Source organism: Carassius gibelio, chromosome B23 (genome assembly GCF_023724105.1).
Source record: "Carassius gibelio isolate Cgi1373 ecotype wild population from Czech Republic chromosome B23, carGib1.2-hapl.c, whole genome shotgun sequence".
In the NCBI taxonomy this organism is placed as follows: domain Eukaryota; kingdom Metazoa; phylum Chordata; class Actinopteri; order Cypriniformes; family Cyprinidae; genus Carassius; species Carassius gibelio.
This window is the reverse complement of record NC_068418.1, coordinates 17,089,981-17,111,517: the sequence shown is the minus strand read 5'-3', so window position 1 is coordinate 17,111,517 and position 21,537 is coordinate 17,089,981. Positions and strand designations below refer to the sequence as shown.

General features: G+C 36.6%; 1 protein-coding gene across 1 annotated transcript in view; it reads left to right on the top strand.

Annotated features, from left to right (window-relative positions):
* The window catches only part of lrp1ab (low density lipoprotein receptor-related protein 1Ab), a 108,597-nt gene that overhangs the window by 24,551 nt on the left and 62,509 nt on the right, over positions 1-21,537 (top strand). Inside the window, exons 3-6 of the mRNA XM_052595009.1 lie at positions 9,569-9,706; positions 18,489-18,608; positions 18,696-18,824; positions 18,932-19,186. Coding sequence (XP_052450969.1) covers positions 9,569-9,706; positions 18,489-18,608; positions 18,696-18,824; positions 18,932-19,186 — 642 coding nt within the window. The remainder of the gene's footprint in view (positions 1-9,568; positions 9,707-18,488; positions 18,609-18,695; positions 18,825-18,931; positions 19,187-21,537) is intronic.

The following is a 21,537-nucleotide window of genomic DNA, read 5'->3' as shown; positions in this document are numbered from 1 at the left end:
AATGGTTTGTCTTAATCTATCCTTTCTATATTATGCAAATTTATTGGCAAAAATCGTTTTTCAGGAGTTGCGACTCATGGCAGTAGAGGTGGCCCAACTATAACAATATGTAAATAATCCATTTAAATAAATAAATCATTTCTATGCTTAAAAATCATGGTATTCCTGAGTGAGTCAGAAAATACAATGGTGTTACCATTAGAATCCTGCAACGGGTCGGGTACCCGCGGATACCCGCATAAAAGTGGCTGAAATGAGTGGATTTTGACATTCCTAAAATTCACGGATGGGGATGCTGGCAGATAATTAATTCCTTGCGGGCGGGAGATTTGACATTTCACATTTGACCCATCACGTCACCACCACTGCGACGGTGTGACATCGCTGCGAGAGAGAGAGACTTTTCCACAGCTGGATTTGTAATTCATGAACGGAGAACGCAACTTAAACCTGGGACTGTGGACGCTATCCTTTTCCTGCACAGTAACCTTAAGGGAAACTAAATGCATAGTTTGTGAGCGACAGGCTCAGGTTTTATTTTTTCTTGTTCTTTTAAAAAAAAAAAACATTTATTAATAGGTCTATTTGCGTATATTTATCAGGTTCCATAGCCTATTTAGGTGCCAATGGTAGGCTACTTGAATGGTGCAAAACAAAGTGCACTTTTGTTTCATTAGCACATTAATGACACTGTCTGATGTTGAAAAAATAAAGCACTTTAATTGGAATGATTTTAGCGTGTGTGATTTATCACGGACGCGGATCGAGTAACAGGCCAAATATTAATGGGTCTGGGCGGGTGCGGATTTAATTTTTATGTTATCACGGGTGACGGGTCGGTTCTGGTGCTGAACTTTGCGGGTACAGGCGGGCGCAGGTCTCCAAAAATGGACCCGTGCAGGACTCTAGTTACCATTGTCCATACCAAGAAACCACATTCGCAGTACACTACTTAAAAGGTTTCATATATCAGCAAAATATCAACCTTAGACATAGTACTACAGTGCACTACTGATATACCATGGAGTACTGTAATGGAAATATCATGGTAAATAAATTTCATGGTAAATATCATGGTAAATTTATTTCAGTTCAGTTGGTATGGATACACTACTTTTGTACAGGCAGTTATATCATGGTACTTTTTTTTTTTTGTAAGCAAAACTCTGTCTCTGCCAGGTGAATTACAGAATAACAGCCCCACTTGAGCAAAAATGACTGTGGTAATACCATGGTACTTATATACACGGTTTAGTGTTGTACTGAATGAGTAACAGATTTATATACCATGTTTCTTTGAAGTTTCATCAAGCCTCTGCCAAAAGAATGATGTGAAATGTCCATCTGTAGTTTATGGACTATGATGAGCAATTCACACAGGACTGCCCCAAATGGCCCATAGTTTGGACGCCTACACAGAGTAGCTCCCAGCGTGCTCAAAGCACGTAAACATCAAAGAATTGTCTGCCTGCAAACAAACTTTCTGCTGCAGTCCCACCATCTGTCTCTCAAAAAGTGCCACTAATATAATTTCAATGCAACTAATGCAGAATGGCTGAACACACAAAGGAGCTTTTCATTAGAAGGAAGCTCTGACCTTCTGATTTATCATGATCTGTTTCTGCCAATTACACACATTACATGTTTAATCCTTTTTGTTAAAGCCTTTTTTAAGCCTTTAAATTCAAGAGAAAGACCTGTCCTGGCTGTCAGCATTTCAAACAAGAATGCTTTAAATTTTAGAGTCAGTGTCACGTCTAATCCCGGTCTTAACTGTCATTTTGTTATTTGAGTCTGTTATTAAGTCACTATGCGGTGTCTGCCATTGAAGCGATTGAAGAGATAAAATGAGATGGGTTGCAGAAACCTGTTTATCAATTCTTCTCTTTTTGAAAGATAGACACACTCATTCAGACCCAAATCTGGTGGCTCTTGCTCAGGGTTCAGTTGAGACTTGTCTTGTTGTGCTACAAAGGGGTGCTCTGTGTTTGAAGGTTGTTCTCATGTCCTACTTCATCTCTCTTCAGGTTAATTTCTAACTAACAAACTGAGTTCCCACCAGTGCCATGCTGCCAGAACAAATAAATCTTGCCCTCCTTTTTCTCTCTTCCTTTTGTTTCCCATTCACTTTCTCTCCGGGTGTAAATCAGAGATTTCAACAAACTTGGCGCCCTGTGTAGGGCTTGTTTATATCTTTAAGTAGGTCAGTATATCATTAGAAAAGCACTGACATAAGAGACAAGAGCACTGAGGAACTCCCTTTCTCCGGTTCTCTCTCCTTCAATGAAGAGAGAAGATTTAGAAGGGTATTGCGACATTATCGATCACAATTTCTAATGCACCTGTTGCAAAAGTCAACTATTGTATCATCTCTAAATGTGAAGGTAATACTTGCATGTGTGTAGAATAGATTTAGAGTGTGTATTAAGGATGGTCATTTTGTCTGCTCAATTACTTGACACTGTTAAAGGGGTCAATATGCAAAAATATTAAGCAGCACAAATGATTTCAACATTGATAATAAGAAGAAATATTTATTGAGCACCAAATCATCATGTTAGAATGATTTCTGAAGGATCATGTAAAACTTTTGTCACATTTTAAAATGTATTCAAAATTTCAATTTTAAATTGTAGTAATTTTTCTTTACTTTACTTTTAAGTCTGTTTTGATTGTGTAAATGCAGCATTGGTGAGCATAAGAGACTCCTGAAAAAAACTTTATTATATATATAAAATAAATGGAGTTTTTGACATGTTTGTGATTTAGTTGTTTTAGTTTATTAGTGTGAAATGAAACATTTTAATTAGCAGGTCAGCTCAATTGTTGCATTTTCTTGTTTGATAATTGGCACTTCCATATGTGAGTTCTGGTGCACATCCTTAGTAAATGTAAGCACATTTTACTGAGTCAATCTTAGAATAATATCATAGTGAGTCATGCCGCTTTTTCATTTAGTCTTGTGTCTTAATTGCACGACTGTTCCCAGGTGTCTTACCTAAGCTGCAATTACCCTCCAGAGGTAAAGAGAGACTCTCACAGTCTGGCTGTGTCGGGGCATCACGCTGCGTGCACGTGGAGCTCTTCTGACTCCTCTTTCTCAGGCGGATTTAAATACGCAAAATGAAATATCAAATTCTCTTAGTGACATTTTTCCAGTTTTGTTCTTCTGTCCTCTCCTATTTGCGGCTTCTTTGTTTCTTTGCCTTTAATTTACATTTCAGCTGTCTTCCAAATCCAAACTCTTTGTGAGCCGCCTACCTAGACAGCGTGTTAAGGCATCATAGACGTTTCCCTGAAGCAAGCTGTCCTATCACTGAACAGTAAATTTGTAATGACTCTTAAAAGGATAGTTATTTGTCATATTTACATACATTGTAAAGAATCTGGGAAGTTTACAGTAAAATGGCATCTGTTGTTGCCAGAAATTTACCATATTATGTATTATGCCAAATTACAAAAAAAAAATTCTTTTTTTTTTACCTTTATAATATACTGACTACCACCTTAAAAAACAGGTGGTAAAGATAAACATGAAGCTCATCACAAGTAGCTTTTCCAGGTAAATACTGATATATGCAAGGTGCATGGTGAAATATACACAAATATAAAACACATCGTGGTAACACAGAGGGCTCTAAAATAGCACTATAAACATTAATATATCCACATAAAATGTAACAAAAAACCCTAATGTACATTACTTATTAGACAAAATTAAGAAGAGACATTGTATTTCAGTTAAAAAAACATCAAATGTGAACTGTCACATACAGAACTCTGGAAATGTCAATTTTACTGTAAATTATACGATTAATTGTTTGTTAGTTTTATAAGTTCCAAAAACTGCACATTGAAATAGTGAAATTTTGACCGTATAGATTAATGGAACTTACTGTAAACCAAATAAGCGATTTTTACCATAGCATTTTTAAAGTGTTTTTACTGTCTAAATTATGGTTGTAGGAATTTTACTCGGGCACCAGGTAGGACACCCATTACAAGTTCTTTCAGCTAATCTTTTTGCATTCTGCGGGAGGATATGGTTTTCATTAGTAATGTCTGTTTTATTTATTTATTTATTTATTTAATTCCATTTACGATAAGAATGTTGTAGTTTTTCAGTGTGTAGAACAACACAGAATGCTTTTATGGCTGTGGTCAGGGCGGCAAACAGGACAAGATGTACACAAAAATGCTTTAATGGAGGGAAATATTTCATCTGTGTGGGGCAGCTTTAGATCATGGAAGAAGTGTGTGTGTGTGTGTGTGTGTGTGTTTAATTATTATAAAGATACCAACTGAACCAAATGGATTGGTAAATTCATCAGTCCTGTTCCAGAAAGCTCTGGGGAAGCGAGAGTGCTCAGCGTGGGGCCGCATGCATTTGAGTGTGTATGTAAATGCTGTCTTTTTACATTCAGATGCTGTTTTAGACTCTTTGATTGAATGGGTGAGGAGGAGTGATTATTCAGTGCAGTTTGGACTTGTGTAAGGCTGTTGCCACCCACAGACGCCCCCGAGGAGACTGATATCTGTCCGTGTCATTTACAGCCATTGCTTGGTTTGAGAAAAGACCATCAATACATGTGACCTACAGAAAAAGGTGAATAGATAACTAGTTTTGTCACTATTTGGGAGATGTAGACTGATAATAGGCAGGAAATTTTATTTTATTTTGTATATTTTTTTATTGTTTTCTCTGAATATTTAATGAGTCACTGAATTTGAATAGCAAAAAAAGTTAATAGAAAACAATAAAGCAAGTGTATGTGGACATTTTCTTGAACTTCTGGAAAACAAAGGAGGTATTGTAAAGCACAATAAAAACATAATTATAATGTCTTTTATTGTTAAACTTTAACATTTATCTTACCTGGGAGTCATAAAACAATTAAGGTTTATTATGAATATTTATGATCTACTCAAATGACTGGATTCTGCATTGAAATTTCACAGAGCAACGTTACTTTTTTATTTTAATTACTACTTGGAAATACATATTAAGAATTTGTAAAAGGAAATTTTTTTATTTAATGCAATCCCTGCTAATTTAGTGAGGGAAGCTGAAAGAAGAAGGGAACTGAAGTTCATGAATGAAGAAGCAATAGTGCAACTGCAGAATATGTGTAGGAATGAACTATTTGAGGTCGGTTGAGGAATGACCTTTGTAGCTAATGGGTATAATGAGTTTTCTTGACTGCAGAAACTGAGATCAGAGGTTCAGTTCATCGCCTGACCCGATTCATCTGTTATTACGAACAGAGAACAGAAGGTTTGCAAGGACGCTGGGTTAATGGTGTGTCATCTCTGACCCTGGATCAGCTGGTCAAAGACAGCATAAAATTAAGTGTCAAAAAGAGACTCCAGTGTGGCCGTGAAGATAACTCAAGGTCAAGGACAATTTATTTAAAGACCCATTTGCTCTGCTATCAAGCTTTTTGGCGAGCACGCAGATGGGGAAGCGACGGAAGGAAGGAGGAATAAATGATACACATACATCCTTCTTGAATCATTTTTACATGACGTGAAAAATGCTTGTAATATGCACAGGGCAAAGAAGTGTTGGATGTTACCGCTGGGGCCAGTGCAGGCAGACATTATTATGGGCTTGTTCATCAGAGCTGAAATAGCATGATTAAGACTGAGGGACAGAAATAAACCCTTTAAGTGGGGGGAGGAAACGGTGCATCTTATTCACACACACAATTAACAAAAGCACAACAGGAAAGCCAAATGGGAGGTCATTTTGTAACTAGGGGTAAGGATAGGTTTAGACACACACATACAGACTGCTTGCCTTGTGTTTAGACTCCCTGTGGCTCTGCTCAAGTGCTTAAGTACAGCTCGTCTTGACCGCATGAATCCAGGTTCACTCAAAGTCATCTTCCCCAGCCATGACAATGTGGACATCATAATGAGCAAAAATTGTAGGCAAAAAGGTGGAGGGTTACATATTTACACTTACACTTAGTAAAAGTTACACTTTTGGTTAAATATTTATTTTACTTTTTAAATAAAAATTATATATGTATTTATTTATTTGTATTTTATTTACTTATTTACTTACCATTTTTATTAAAATAAAAGGCTGTTACCATATTTTTATGTATTTTATTTCTTTACGTTTTCTTAAAATATAGTACAATTGATTTTGTTTATTTTTATTATTTAAAAATCTAGAACCTTTAAAATATTTAGCATTAATTTTTATATATTTTTTTAGAATGTGCATGTTGTAGTATACATTTTTCCTAGTTTTTAACAATAGCAATATAATACAATATTTTTTTTTACTTTTACTGTACATTATTTTCAGTTAATTAAGAAAAAACTGTGTGCTTTGCAATAATTCATCAGGAAGTTTTTTTTTAAAATGTGAATAAGCACTATAAGTAACTAATTGTACTTTTTATACATAAGCACAAATTAAAAACGATACACGTTAACAAAGGAACACATTAACAGCACATGCAGTCATGCAATATGTAATAATACATTTAATCATTTTGTAGACACTTTTTCCCAAAGCGACTTACAGTAACAACACAAGATGATACTTAAATATTTTAAAATGAAATTATAATTTTTTTTCTACATTCCATGATTTAAAACCAAATATACATGAAATTTAAAGCTCACTTATTTTCAGTCAGATAATGCCACAGAGTTCTGTCATCACATGTACATGTACTTTAGGTTTTGTGAGCGGTCTTTAAAAATGTTAGATGGTTAGATTCGTTATTTGAAGTGTTTGTTTTCTCTAATATATTTCTCCTATATCTGTTTATCTGTGGATGTCCACTCTATTCGCTCTCTATTTCTCCCTCCTCCTTTCCCTTTTTTTTCTTTCCCTCCCCCCTCCCCGCTCTCTGGTGTGTTTAGTGCATGTGCTTCAGGGTGTCAGTGACAGTGCAGGAAGGAAGCAGTCGTCGCCTGTATGAGAGAGATCCTGTTAGCAAATGGCCAACGACTTCCCAGTTCACTCCAAGATCACAGAGCTCTGCCCCAGTTCACTCACACACACACACACACACACACACACACACACTGTGAAACAGCCGTCTGTCTGCTCCCCCTGTGTGTTTGCCTCCTTCGCAAAACTGCTTTTTGCATGCAAGAATCACTCTTTATTGCTTTCTTTTCCATTTTTTGAAACTCTCATGGACAAATTTTGAAGTTAGCAGTTGTATTTGAGCAGAATTAGGATTAGTTGGTGAGTTTTGTTTAGACTGGCCTCTTCTCACGCTAGTCACAGAATCTTTTAGGATAGATTTTCAGAAGGGTAGCACTGGCTGAAGAGACGTTTGAACTTGAAGAGCTGGATTTAGGGTTTACTTGAATTGTTACCCTGCCAGCAAACCCCTGAGAGGGAATCTCACAGCTTCATTATAAAACAGAGCTGGAGAAAGGGTCATAAAAAGCCTGTGGATTTTTTTTCTGAAGTTTTTAAAAGAAGTCTCTTATGCTCACCAAGGCTGCTTTTATTTAATCAAAAATACAGTTCTATTTCCAAAATTTTATTACAATTTATAATAGCTGTTTTATATTTACATTTATATTAATGTATTTTTTTCCTGTGATGACGAAGCTGGACTTTCTCCAGTGCCACCGAATCTTTCAGAAATAAATCTAACGTTCTGATTTGGTACTTAAGAAACCTTTCTTATTATTATCAATGCTGAAAGTTATGTACATTTCTGATACTGGTTTCACTCCCCTCAGAACGGATGATAGATGGATGCTGTCATGTGATATGAATCAGAAACATTATAAATATGAAGCTGGAGAAGAGGAAGTACACGATGTTCCTTCCTGATTTTAGAGGAACAGCTGAAATTAAATGGCCAGGTTCGGAAAGATGGGGGCTGTTTGGATCCGGAATTTGCTGGTGTTGCTTCATCGCAGTAATGGAAGTATCCATTGTGATCTTTGGAGTTACATAAGTAAAAAAAATCATTGTACTGTTATGGATAGATATTCCCATGTGCTAGTCTTTATTTCCCCTTGTATGTGTGGGTGGAGAAAAATACCCTCATTCGCACACTTTCCACAAATCCAGTCAAATCCCAATGGATCGCATCCAGACCCGCTCTAATTTATCTCAACAATGAAAATGTTTCATTATGAAAATGTTACAGCACTTGGGTTTTCGTGAGTTCATGGTTTGCAAATGCTGTTTAATGTTGTCTTTGACAGTATGATCAAAATATTTTCATTCAGCTTTTACGCTGTTGGTTAAGAATAGATTTGGAGCTAAAACGGATGTTCATTTATGGGTCTGTTCCAAAAACTGGTGAGCTGCCCCGGCATAGGTAGTTGCCTTCCGTGTCAGAGATTGAACCTCGTAATTGATTTGGAACATTCTACATGCTTCCTACATAGACAGCTCACTAGGTTTTGGAACAGAGCTATAATGTTCCCCTTGGTATAAAATTAAAGCTCTGCTGGGGCCTCCCACAGAATTTTTTTTTTTCAGTCTGTTTTTGCCAAACTTTAATGAACCAAATAAGCACGTTGGCCCTTCATTTCCGTCCCAGAAGATACTCGTATATCTGCTTTTAAGAGTGCAGAAAACCCTAATGGACTTTCAGAAGCAGTTGCGTGGTGCAATGAGAGCGGCGTTAACCCGGCTAAAACACTGCCTCACTTTTACAGTATATGGGAGGTGAATTCCCCCTCCTTTTTTGTGTTTTTCCAAAATGGGTCAGCAGATGTTATGAGTAGAGGTGGAGGGAAAGAAAGAAAGAGGAGGTGGAAGAAAAATATCCAAGACAAACAGTTTGCTTTGCCGTGTGGGCCACATGGAGGGAGAACGGTTCCGGCCAATAGCGATGCTCTGAATGGTTTACGACAGAGAAAGTTATAGACTTACCAATAAAAATTTTAAACGAAAGACAATAGTTCTTTGTTCTAGTCCTCGATTAATTTTAACTTGTGATTGGGTGTTTTATTGATCTATTCTGGAGACTAGGGATTTGTAGTGTCTTCGTAGACTTCTGGTTTGACCTGCATTGACTTTTGCTCTTCTGACTTCTGGAATACGTTACTCAGACTGTAAATATAATGTCCTATGGACATTCAGAACACTGTTGTTATAATGAAGTAAATCTATAAATAATTGAAATAAAGCTGAAATAATATATTAGATGAAACACTTTAAACTTGAACTTAGCAACCATTTAAAATAAGTCAAAATTAAAGTAAAAAAAGCGTAACATTTATTAAAACTAAAAACTAAACTGAAAATATAAAGATAAGTTTCAAAATACAACAGTATATAAATAATACTAACATAAAACAAATTTTTAAACCTAATGCATCAATTGAAAACAACATTTTACAGCTAGTGAAAACTGTAATAAGGATGCAGTAGAGGTTTAAACCGAATGGTCTGAGTTTAAGAGTCTGTCACTGTAGTGTGCAAATGGTCATGCGTTGCATCGCTCAGGTGATAACTTTGTTACCGTTCTAAAAGAAATAGACATGACTTGTTAAACTAGCAGTTGAATGAAGCTGCATCTTTGCAATGTGTCAACTTGTGTTTGTTTGCTGTTTACCTTTGCAGGCCATCACACCCAGGTGTCACAGTGCCCTCCCAACGAGTTTGAGTGTCGAGGAACAGATGTGTGCATTCACCTGAGCAAGCTTTGTGACGGCGTCCCAGACTGCACAGATGGACGTGACGAGGGGCCGCACTGTCGAGGTAACATGCGTGCAGAACGCAGTCTGGTCAATCTTACAACTGCTGACAGGCTTAATCTACCTTTAAAGTGCTGTTCTGTCAAATGCATAAATATAGCTGTCATATCTGACACAGATAAATTATATATATATGGCACAGATTAACTTTTGTCAAAAAGTTTCTTGTGTTCCTGTAGCTCAAGTGGTAGAGCATTGCGATATCAAGGTTGGGGTTACGATTCCCCGAGGACACATGATAGGAGAAAATTGATAGCCTGAATATACTGTAAGTCGCTTTGGATAAAAGCGTCTGCTAAATGCATAAAATTATTTAAATTTAATTCATTGATTTAAAATGGTTTTGGCTTCAGGCTGAAACACATTAGAGGACTATAAAAATTGTAAAAAAATAAACAATTTTTTTTAGCATTCATCATGCCGAGATCTGTGTTTGAATCCCCCATGTTCACAAAGGTTTGGCTCTGGAGCATAGTTGGTGTCATCCTCACATGATATATCAGGCAATCATCTTGTTTGTCCAAAGTCCTGAGATACGCAGTCTCATCCGGCTGACCTGTATCTCTACAGTACCGATTCAGCCACTTAGCAAGTAATTGAAAGAAATCAGACTGACAGATAATCTCATTTTAAAAGAAAGGCTTAGACTTTGGGGTCAAATAAATTCTTGTAATGTTAGTCCAGGCCTATCTGCTGCTATCTTTCTATACTGCAGGAATGTTAGAAAGACAGTCTGGGCCTGAGGTTTTAGAGGCAGAATAATAAATAATGTACCTTCCTGACCTGGCGTCTCTCCAGCGCTTTGAGCCTAGACACACACACACTTCACTTGTCCCCCGGCTCAAATGCCGACCCTTTGAACCCAGAGGTAAACAGTCACCCACTCTTTCACACGAACCCCTCGCATTCAGATGCACAGAACGCACACAAACATATGCTCACATGCCTTTCCTGTTTGATGTTTACTTGCTTCTGCTTTCACAGAAAGGTTTATAGTTTAACAATCATTGCGCTGTTTCCCCCGAACAGATGTGGAGATTGTGCAAGAAATTCAGCCCCAGTGTTTTCAAAACACACTTTGTCAGTCTATATTTCTAAGTAATTATCAGATTTGTTGACAAGTTGGGCGAGAGGGAGGCAGGCTTGAATTTATTGCCGTGTGGGATACATCTGGCTGCTATGCTAACAATGTAGCGGGTCAGCATCAAGAAATCAGTGATGGGAACTGCCGAGCTCTGATATCAGCCGTGCACGTGCTAGTCTAGATCATCTTATCCTGGGCTTTGTAAAATCAACCCCTCACTGAGCTGGGAACCAGTTTGATCGTGTTTTCCCTCCTGGCAGATTTAATTGGCTCCCCACAGTCTTGATTTAATCATTTTGTACTAAAGCCTCTCGGCGATGTTTCAAGGTCTGTCCAGTTCCTCCCGCTATGAGGACACGAGCCAAAAACTGTCAGCCCTCCAAAATAACTTTCTGATGAGGAACTGGAGATTTATAGTTTTAACTTTAAGTCGCATCAAACAATTTATACAAAAATGTCCCTGGTCAGCTCTAATTCCAGATTTCCTACAATTGTTTATTTATGTATTTATTTATTTATTGACTCTTCGAAATGGCTTACTTCACAACAGAGCGAAGGAACATTTTTATCGCAGAGCGTTAACTCAATTTCTGGCAGAGACAATATAGTACTTTAAGTGAACTGTTAATAGTGGAAGTAGTTAACTAGGGGTGGGCGATATGACAAATCTTATATCACGATATGAGAAATTTTATATCTCTAACGATATATATTTTGATTGTTGTTTTTTCTTTTTAATAAAGTTTTTTTATGCTATTAAGTTTTAATATCATATAATTTTCATAATCCTTGTCACCAATATCAATATCAAAATAATACAAGATGATAATAATAAAAACTCAATATCACTGGAAATACATTAACAGTCAGTGATGAGATAAGAACAAAATACTAATTACAAGCAATAGGACAAAAACTACAATAAATAAGCAATACATTGTGTAAGTTATGTCTATCTGTCTGTCTGTCTATCTATTTTAGATGTTTTTAGCTTTATAAGTTTCATTATTCATTGTTCACACTATCAGTTTAAATTATTTGCCTCAGAGTAATTTTAATATACACTAATGTTCAAATGTTTGGGGTCAGATTGGAAAAAAAATTACTTTTATTCAGCAAGTAAGCATAGCATTAAGTAACATTTATATTGTTGCAAAACATGTTGTACTATCTATTGAAGCATCCTGAAAAACAGTATCAGTTTCCTTTAAAGTAATTATATCATATCATTGATGATAATAATAATAATAATAAATGTTTCTTGAGCTGCAAAATAGCATATGTCATGTGGAACTGAAGACTGGAGTAATGACGCTTAAAACTTTAAAATATATTAAAATAGAAACTAAATTGTATTAATATTCCACAATATTACTGTTTTACTGTGTTTTTCATCAAATAAATGTAGCTTTGTTGAATGTAAAAAAATAATAAAAACCTTACTAGACCCAAACTTTTGAATAAAAGTGTAGTTAGTAGCTGACTATTTTACTATTATTTGAATTTTGACTTGTTGATGGATGAGCTTGGCTCAGATCTCTGCGTATTATTGTGACTGAACAGGGAGGGCGATCAGGAGTATTGATTGGACGGTGTACCGCTCAGATAAATAGGATAATTAATGTCTTTTTTTTTTTCTTTTTTTTTTCAGCAATTTGAGTTCATCTTGAGGACACTTTCATATCAAACACAACAAGAGTTTTGTCTATTTAGGAGTCAGTGTACCTCAACATTAGTTTGTTTGTGTGTGCATGTTCCAGAACTGCTGCTTGCTGAAAGGTTTGCTCTCATCTTTCCCAATCAATCTTGAACAAACACACAACACATAGGCCAAAGTTGAAGTTCATCAACCTCTTGTCCTGACAAGAACTCTTGCTGTCAGCCCCCCCCCCCCCCCATCTCAATTATTACCAAACACACATTATGCACTCACTCACTCACTCACTCACTCACACGCGCACACACACACACACACATGCACAGACCTGCCAACAGACAAACAGCGAGATCTCAGACGTGAGAAATATTACACACAAACATGCTAAATTACATATAATACACAAGTATTATAAAGTGCCATGAAGTGGCACCTATTATGCAAAATTCACTTTTAAATGCTGTTTGACCATAAATATGTTGGTACTGTGTGTACACAACCACCCTACCCTTTTCTTTTAAATCCCCATAAATCATAAGTGTCTCAGAATAAGCCGTTTGCAGAATCTGTCTAATGTGATGTTTTAAATGCATTATTTCAGCATGATAGACCATAATAATTAAAACCAAAAATATGTTTTTGGCAGAGTAAAAGCATAGTCCTGTTCTGTAAAAGGGGGCAGGGAACAGCAGCTCATTTGCATTTAAAGCTACATGCCCAAAAACAGCATGTTTCTGCTTCCACTCAGAATGGGCATTTCTCAAAATGATATAATAAATTATCTGTGGGGTATTTTGAGCTAAAACTTCTCACACACATTCTGAGGTTATATTTCATATTGTAAAAAGGGGCATATTTGGTGCCCTTTAAATGCAACTATACACTATCATTCAAAAGTTTGGGGTCAGTACTAATATTTCAATGAATGCTTTTGTTCAGCATGACCACATTAAATTGATTAAAAGTGACAGTAGAGACATTTTACAATGTTACAAAACATTTCTAATTCAAATAAATGCTTTTTTCTTTTTACTATTCAATTAATCAAATTAATCCTGAAAAAATAATCAAATTGAATATAATTATAAGTTTAAATAATTTAATTAAAAAGAACAGAATTCATTCTTAATATATTATTTAGTGTTGTATTGTGTATATAGCTAACACTTTATGTCACCACACAGAAGTCTATTAAAAATGGTGCACACTGGGTTAGGAGAACATGTGAGTAATGAAAAATGAATCACTTTTAACCAGTACATTTAAATGGAGCAGTCTGAATTCATTGAAGTGAATGAAGTGACTTCCCAAAGCTGTTTTGAGAGTTTAGGAATGTGTTTGTTTAGTTTGCTCTGTTATAAGACTGTGTGAGTAGATGTGACAAATACAGTGATGTAGAGTTTTGTAATGCTGTACCGCTACTTGTTGAATAAACTAGCTTTTACTGGAACAGCTGTGCTCAGTGCTGTCACACTACTGAAAAATGCAGTTAAGTTCACAGCATCTCTGCTTCTTGTTAGTTATTCCCCAATACTGGCCTGGTCTCCTACAGTTCAACTGAAATATTATTGGAAATCACAAGTGCCAAAATGGGAAGCGTGACATTTTTAGCCATTTCCTGTTCTCCTCATGAAGCATGCAGGATGTGTGGCCTGATCCTCTGCTTGTGCTTGAGAACGAGAGAGCTGGATGTTCAGTAACACAAGATGTTTCTGAAGAGACATAAGGAACAGATCTGATCCTGGATCTGCTGTTAATAGTAGTGTTATAACAGGTTGAGTGGTTCGCATATGGTGCGGTTGAAGACTGGTTTTAGGTCTGGCTGTTTACTTGAAATGATCCTGAAAAAATTATTTCCGTTGCTCTAATAAACCACAAACACGTGGATACCAATCAAAATACCTGTAAGACATGGCTGTGGGAATTGGAGACTGCATTTGCCAATAGGAGGTTAATTCCTGCGGAGGAATATTCCCAGGATCTCAATGGGTGTGGAAAACCTGGAAGTGTCAGTGATTTTAAAATTGTGCTTTGGAAAAATAAACCAAAAAATTGTGTTCATTCCTATTTTGTGGAATCTCTTGATGAAAGATGATTATCCAGTGATCACAAATGATGGGGTTTCTTTTTGATTTGATACTTTTTAACCCTCTGGAGTCTAAGGGTATTTTGGGGGCCTGGGGAAGTTTTGTCATGCCCTGACATTTGTGCTTTTTTCAGTTTCTAAGCCTCACATTTTCTTAAAGAATATTCAAATACCCCAAGACTTTTTACAAGACAGTGGGGATTCTGGTGGTTCTTCTTTTTTAGTAGTTTCGTTCAGTTGTTGTTCATGTTTTGGTTGCTGTTACATGACATAGTGGTGTCTGACTATGGGAGAAACATGGGCTAAAGATGTCATCGTTTCAGACAATATACGGATTCGCTGTCCAGACGAAAACGCAAGGGCGGCGTTTTCAGATTTCTACACTCTGGGACCTGGTTTAAAAAAAATATTAGTATCACTCTCCCAAAATGGAGAGAATCCCACATGTGGGATTTTTATTTCTGTGCCCCTGGGAATACGGTGTCACATATGGGATTTAGAACATTGGATGACATTGCATAACTGTTACCGTATTTTCCGGACTATAAGTCACACTATTTTTACATAGTTTAGCTGGTCCTGCGACTTAGTCAGGTGCGACTTATTTATCAAAATTAATTTAACATGAACCGAGAGAAATGAACCAAGAGAAAACATTACCGTCTACAGCCATGAGAGGGCGCTCTATGCTGCTCAGTGCTCCTGTAATCTACCACTGTAAACACTGTAAACATGGAGCGCCCTCTCGCGGCAGACGGTAATGTTTTCTCTTGGTTCTTAGTTCTAAATAAATGCGACTTATAGTCCAGTGCGACTTATATATGTTTTTTTTCCTCAACGTATTTTTGGACTGATGCGACTGGCGCTGAGCCAGAGAAAGACGTGCACTGCTCTTGACATATTATCACAACTATGCAGTGTCCTTAACCACATAATGCATATTTTAGGTTTCGGACATTTATTTAATACTAATATGTATTTAATACTAGTAAAAAAAAATGCATTTAGACTTTGAAAAATACACACACGTCTATGGAAGCAACAATAACAATCGATTCAAATTTAATTTGATACACATGGTGCAGGTAACTATACAGTTCACTCTATTCTTCACCCAGTTCAACCACCACTTATTACCTGTATTTTGGGAGAGATCAATGAATTCACATGCTGTAAATCTGACTGACAGCACACGAACAAACATGGCGGCACCCATCTCACATTATCGATCATGATCAAGATCATTTAGAAAGGTTTTTAAACCACCAAACACACTCATTTACACATATGTATAAATTGGAATATCAGATTGTTCATGACATAGTATGCAAGTTTGTGAATATTTTAAATAAAAAAAAAAAAGTAAAAACTAAATAAAAGCGATCCATCAGTATAAAATAACAGTGTTATTGTAGACGTGGTGTGTCACATGACAAGCTTGGCGCGATGGAAACAGTAAGGGGAAACGTTCTAAAATAATGGTCGCCTTACAAAAACTCACTCTGGGGGGACCGCTGGAATATTTTAAACTCACCACTGAAAAGGTTAACCAGCAACATACCTTTAATGATATGGCTCGATTAGGTCAGTGTCACATGTGTTAGTCACACTTTGCATGTCCATAATTATTTAATTTTTTATTCCGTAATACTTTCAGCTACTCAGAAAAGTGTAGTACACACATTTTACCTAAGTAAATTCTGTCATCATTTACACAACCTTCAAGTTGTTTTAAATGTAATATTTTTTTCAAAAAGATATTTTGAAGAATGGTGGATAACCAAACAGTTGCCGAACATCCATTGACTTCCATAGTATGAAAAAATTACTATGGAATTTAATAGGGACCAGAAACTGTTGGTTACTAACATTCCCTAAAATATCATCTTTTGTATTTCGATAAATCAATTCATACAGGTTTAGAACAACTTCTGAATTAAATTTTTTGGGTAAATTATCCCATTAAATTAATTCTGCTAAATTTCCCCTCAAAATCAGTGCAGAAAATTTTAGAATCACTTTTTAGACCTGACAGTTTTTTGGGTAGCCAGTGCTACGCCCCAAACGCCCTCAGCTCTTGTTTGGAGTCATTTGTGGATGTGAGGTCAGTATATGAACTGTGTTTGGACGTTATGGGGGAATTGATTCGATACAGGCCATTGTATTTTGCCTGCACATCTTCCTCGTTAAACACTCCACAAAAGCTCCATTGTACCCCCCAGTGCCACAGGCTTTTGTGCGATGAGGACTCTCGCTGTCCCTGTGCGTTCATTTTTGTGGTTGAGTCTCTGTAGGAGAAAGAAAGGACAGAGAGGAGGAGAGTTTCAATGCATTGTGGGCCAACTTTTCATGAACATTGTGGGTTCTCCAAATCATAACTGAACGAATGCCTTATGGTGGCATTGTTTCATCTAGTTTTCTGTCATTTATGATCATATGACACTGAAGACTGGAGTAATGGCTGGAGTAAAGATATTCAGTCTCAGATGCATCTCTAGTGTCTGTTTATGATCAGATTTTCTTGTGAAAGATATTTTAAATGGTTTTTAATTTTGAAGTTTGGATCATGATGCACCTAACAAGACTCGTCGGATCACATTTACACATGTATCTGTCAGCTTGTGATCAGCTCAACTGAGACAGATGTTCCTGGTATAAAAATCCTGCAGGATTATAAAGGAGTTCCTTAAGTAAATATTACCATTGTGATTTTGTACTTCCCTGAACCATTCCCACATTAACATATCAGACGAAATCGCTGTTTTGAAGGATGTGGCTTTCTCAGACCTGTGTGTATCCGGTGGGCATGTGGAGACTTGTTTTTTGTCTGAGCAAAGCCACAGTCTGAGTTCACACAGAGGTTGGTGGACAGTGATACAGAGTTTGGCAGCACAGCAATACCCACTGTATAAAACCAAGTGCACTCATCTGTGTCCAGTCAAACCTTTTAATCGTACGCTCTGTGTGTATGTGTTTTTGGTTGGTTGAGCAGTGAAGCCCCTGTTGTGCTTTCATATTTTGCCAAGATGTCCTAAATGCGTCTCTAAGAGCATTAAAGGCTTCTCACTGTACACCGCATGCATAGAAATCACATAGGACAAGCCTTTTTTTTACGAATATCAAGTGTCATGTTTTGCATGAATGTAAGAAAGACACTCATTACAGACTAAGGCTGATCCTAGGTGGTTTTAAGTAGCTGGTCAACCAGCTTGTAGGTTAATTTGGTTAGGGCTGGTGCCAGGGTGCAGCAGCTAATTTGCATTTAAAGACACAGGCCTAAAAATCAGCATGTTTCTGCTTCCACTCAAAATAGACATTTTCAAAATTATATAACAAATGATCTGTGAAGTATTTTTAGCTGAAACTTTACAGAAAAATTCTGGGGACACCAGAGACTTACATACATATTGTAAAAAGGGCCATAATATATCTCCTTTAAATATTTTATTCCATGTTTGTAAGTAAATGTTGTTGTTGTTTTTGTTATTTTTGACACATTGTTGCCATAAAGTTTAAATCTCCATGCTTGTTATTCCTGTTTTCATTTAGTATTCATTTAGGCCTTTATTATTTATTTTATTATTTTAAACAGGTTTTATTTAACTAAATTTTTATTTAAAAATATATCATTTGTAATACAATATGATATAATAATATACAATTGTATCAATTGCTGGATTTTTGCTGGAAATTTTAGTAAAACTACTTGTATTTTGAAATAAAAAAAATTGAATTAACACATTATATTATGCATCCATACTTTCTCCAAACTGCTCATCATATGCAAGGTCGCTGGTTATTTTATTTTATTTTATTTTTAAACCAAAAGCTGACAAATGTTGTGAATTTGACTAGTCCTACTCTCCAGTTTTTTTTTTTTATCTCTTCTGTCCAATATTTAATTTAGTTGTAGATGTTTCTCTGCTAACTCTCTGTTCTTTCTGTTTCCTGTGCTATAGAGTATGCTCATAACTGCACCATCATGGGCTGCCAGTACAACTGTTCAGTGACGCTGTCGGGCCCAAAGTGCTACTGCAGGAATGGCTATGAGGTGGGAGAAGATGGAAAGAGATGCAAAGGTGAGCTTTGAATGGCATTAGGATTTTGTAATTAAGTGATGACTGTAGAAGTATTGAATGGGAAACATGAGGCTTTCTCTGTGTCAGACTTTAACGAGTGTGCAGTGTACGGGACTTGCAGTCAGACATGCATAAACACAGATGGCTCCTACACCTGCAGCTGTGTGGAGGGCTACTTGCCTCAACCAGACAACCGGTCCTGCAAGGCCAAGAACGGTAGGAAATGAACATCCTTTCTGCTAACCCCTTTTTTTTGTCTTGCTGGCTATGTGGTCAAATCTTTTTTGTTTTGTAAGCACCATGTTTTCCCTTCTACGTTTAAGATCCTGTAGATCGGCATCCGTACCTCCTCATTGCCAACTCACAGAACATCCAAGCCACCTCCCTAAGCGGAGCCAATCCCATCTCCATCAACACCAAGCAGACCACCGCTATGGACTTTATCTACGCCCAGGAGACCGTGTGCTGGATCCACATGGGAGACTCCCCCGCAGCCACCCAACTCAAGTGTGCCAAATTCCCTAATGCCAAGAGCTTCACGGAGGAGAAGACCATCAACATCTCCCTCAGCCTGCACCGTCAGTACCACATTCTTACTTGTGTGTTTTACATGAATGTAAGTTGTCTGTTTGGGCAAAAAACATGAACTTACAAATTTATTTGTTAAGGCCTTCATGGTTTACAAGCAATAATTAGATGAGCTTCCTGGTTTTGGTTGAGCCTGTGATTACAGATTTGTGTTGCCAAATTAATAGTTTATCCAGAAGCAAAAGTTGTCATTATTAACAAACCCTCATTTGAGGCCCTTATGACTTACACTACCATTTAAAAGTTTTTATTTTCTGTTTTTGAAAGGAAGCCTCTTGCTAACCAAGGTTGCATTTATTCGATCAAAAATACTATGACATTTTAATATTAACATCTAAATCTAAATAACACTTTTCTATTTAAATATATCTTAAAATGTTAATGCCTAATTTTCATCAGCTATAATTTCAGTCTTCAGTGTCACATGATCCTTCAGAAATCATTCTAATATGTTGATTTGGTGCTCAAGAAACATTTTTCTTTATTACCAATGTTGAAAACAGTTGTGCTGCTTAAAATCTTTGTGGAGTTTGGGATGAATAGAAATTTCAAAGGAACAGAATTCATTTGTAATCTACATCTTTTGTAACAATGTAAAAGTCTTTACTGTCAGTTTTGATCAATTTAATGCATCCTTGCTAAATAAAAGTATAATTAGTTTTTTTCAGATCAAGTTATTGACCCGTAACTTCAGAAATGGTAGTGTAATTTCTTCAGAAGGAAAACTTTTTTTTTTTGCTGATTGCTCTTTTCCATGCAGTTACAGTAATTGAAAATGCATTCAAACTGACAAAACAGTTTATTAAAGGGGTCTAGAATTGAGAAATCTAAATTCCCTTGATCTTCTGACAAGTTTCAGAACTTAAAGTGCCCCTATTATGGGTAATGAAAGGTTCATATTTTGGTTTTGGGAGTCCCCAACAACAGGTTTACATGCATGAAAGGTCAAAAAATACTTTCATTGTCTTATAATATGCATTTATTTTTATCTGACTTGCTCAACGACTCCCAAACGATCACTCAACGGTTCATTTTTCCAAACCCCACCTTTGTGTGACGCTAATCTGCGGTGCTTGGCCCAATTGGTCTCATTTTCTTTTCATCATGCCTGTAATGCCTGATTGGGATTTGTTTAAAAAAACAACAACTAATTTCAATGATTCAAAGTCGACTCTTTCTTTTGAAAGACAATACCTTTATAAACGGTGCACTTTCAGATTTAAAACTTAAATTCACTAGAGTTGTTACATACAGCATGAAAAGTCATTTTCAAAAATCCATAATAGGGGCACTTTAAAACTTTCTCATTAGTCTAAAAACTGCTTACATCGAAGGCAAGTTGTGGAATGTACTGCTGTATGATGTAATAGTGTGGATAACCGCCTCCACAGAAGAAGATCAGCACATGCTTCTACATCGCTGGCTGTTTAGCCCCGCCCCCAATTTGCATGTGAAGTAGGTAAATGGTGAGAAAGGTAAATGCAGAGTTTACAATCTGCCACGCCTATTCAAAAACAAAGGCAGTTCATGAACCCTTTAAAAAAAAACTTGAGAGCATCCTGAAGTAATCCATGACTCGAGACCCAGACCCAATCTGATTAAATAATGGATCGTTCAAACCAGTTTTGTTATCTGGATTAAGCAATTTATTGACAAGATCTGACTCAAAAGAACAATTTGTTTGAAAATCATACATCGTTACTTCTCTCATGAACTGCAGTGTGCTACAAGGAGAGTTAAGGTGGATGTCAAGATTTAATGACTAAGACTTAGAATATAGAGCATGAGTCTACTTACTTTTATGGTGCTCCAAATCTTTCACTAATTTAGAGTGCCCAAAATATGTTTTAAAAAGGGAACTTTTCCATTCTTTTGATGAAAGAAAGTCACAGGGTTTTGGGGGAAAAAATGTTGATGTGCACTGTTCTCATGACATATTGTTGGCCCAATTTATTACTTTTGATTGGGTTCAGTCTATGATTAGTCTTAATGTTTGTCTGGAAAATAATAATTAGTGTCTGATGACATGCTCATTGCAGTGACGTGTTTGTTCTAGGTTGTGTAACACAATAACTGTGATTTAGGATGTCAAGGATACACTGTTTACTGCCAAAACCATTGCAGCAATTTCAACGACACCTTTCATAACATTTAACATCAACCGTTACATCAACTGTTACATCACCTAGACATTCCTGCCCTCTAGGGAGTTTCTGTAGTATTAGGTCTGTCTTATTTGCCACCTGGTCTGGTTTTGTTCCTACTGTAGCTATGTTAAGGCAAGATTAAACATCCTGCAGGTTTTCTTGTGTAGACTGTGGGAAATATTTTCCTTTGCATG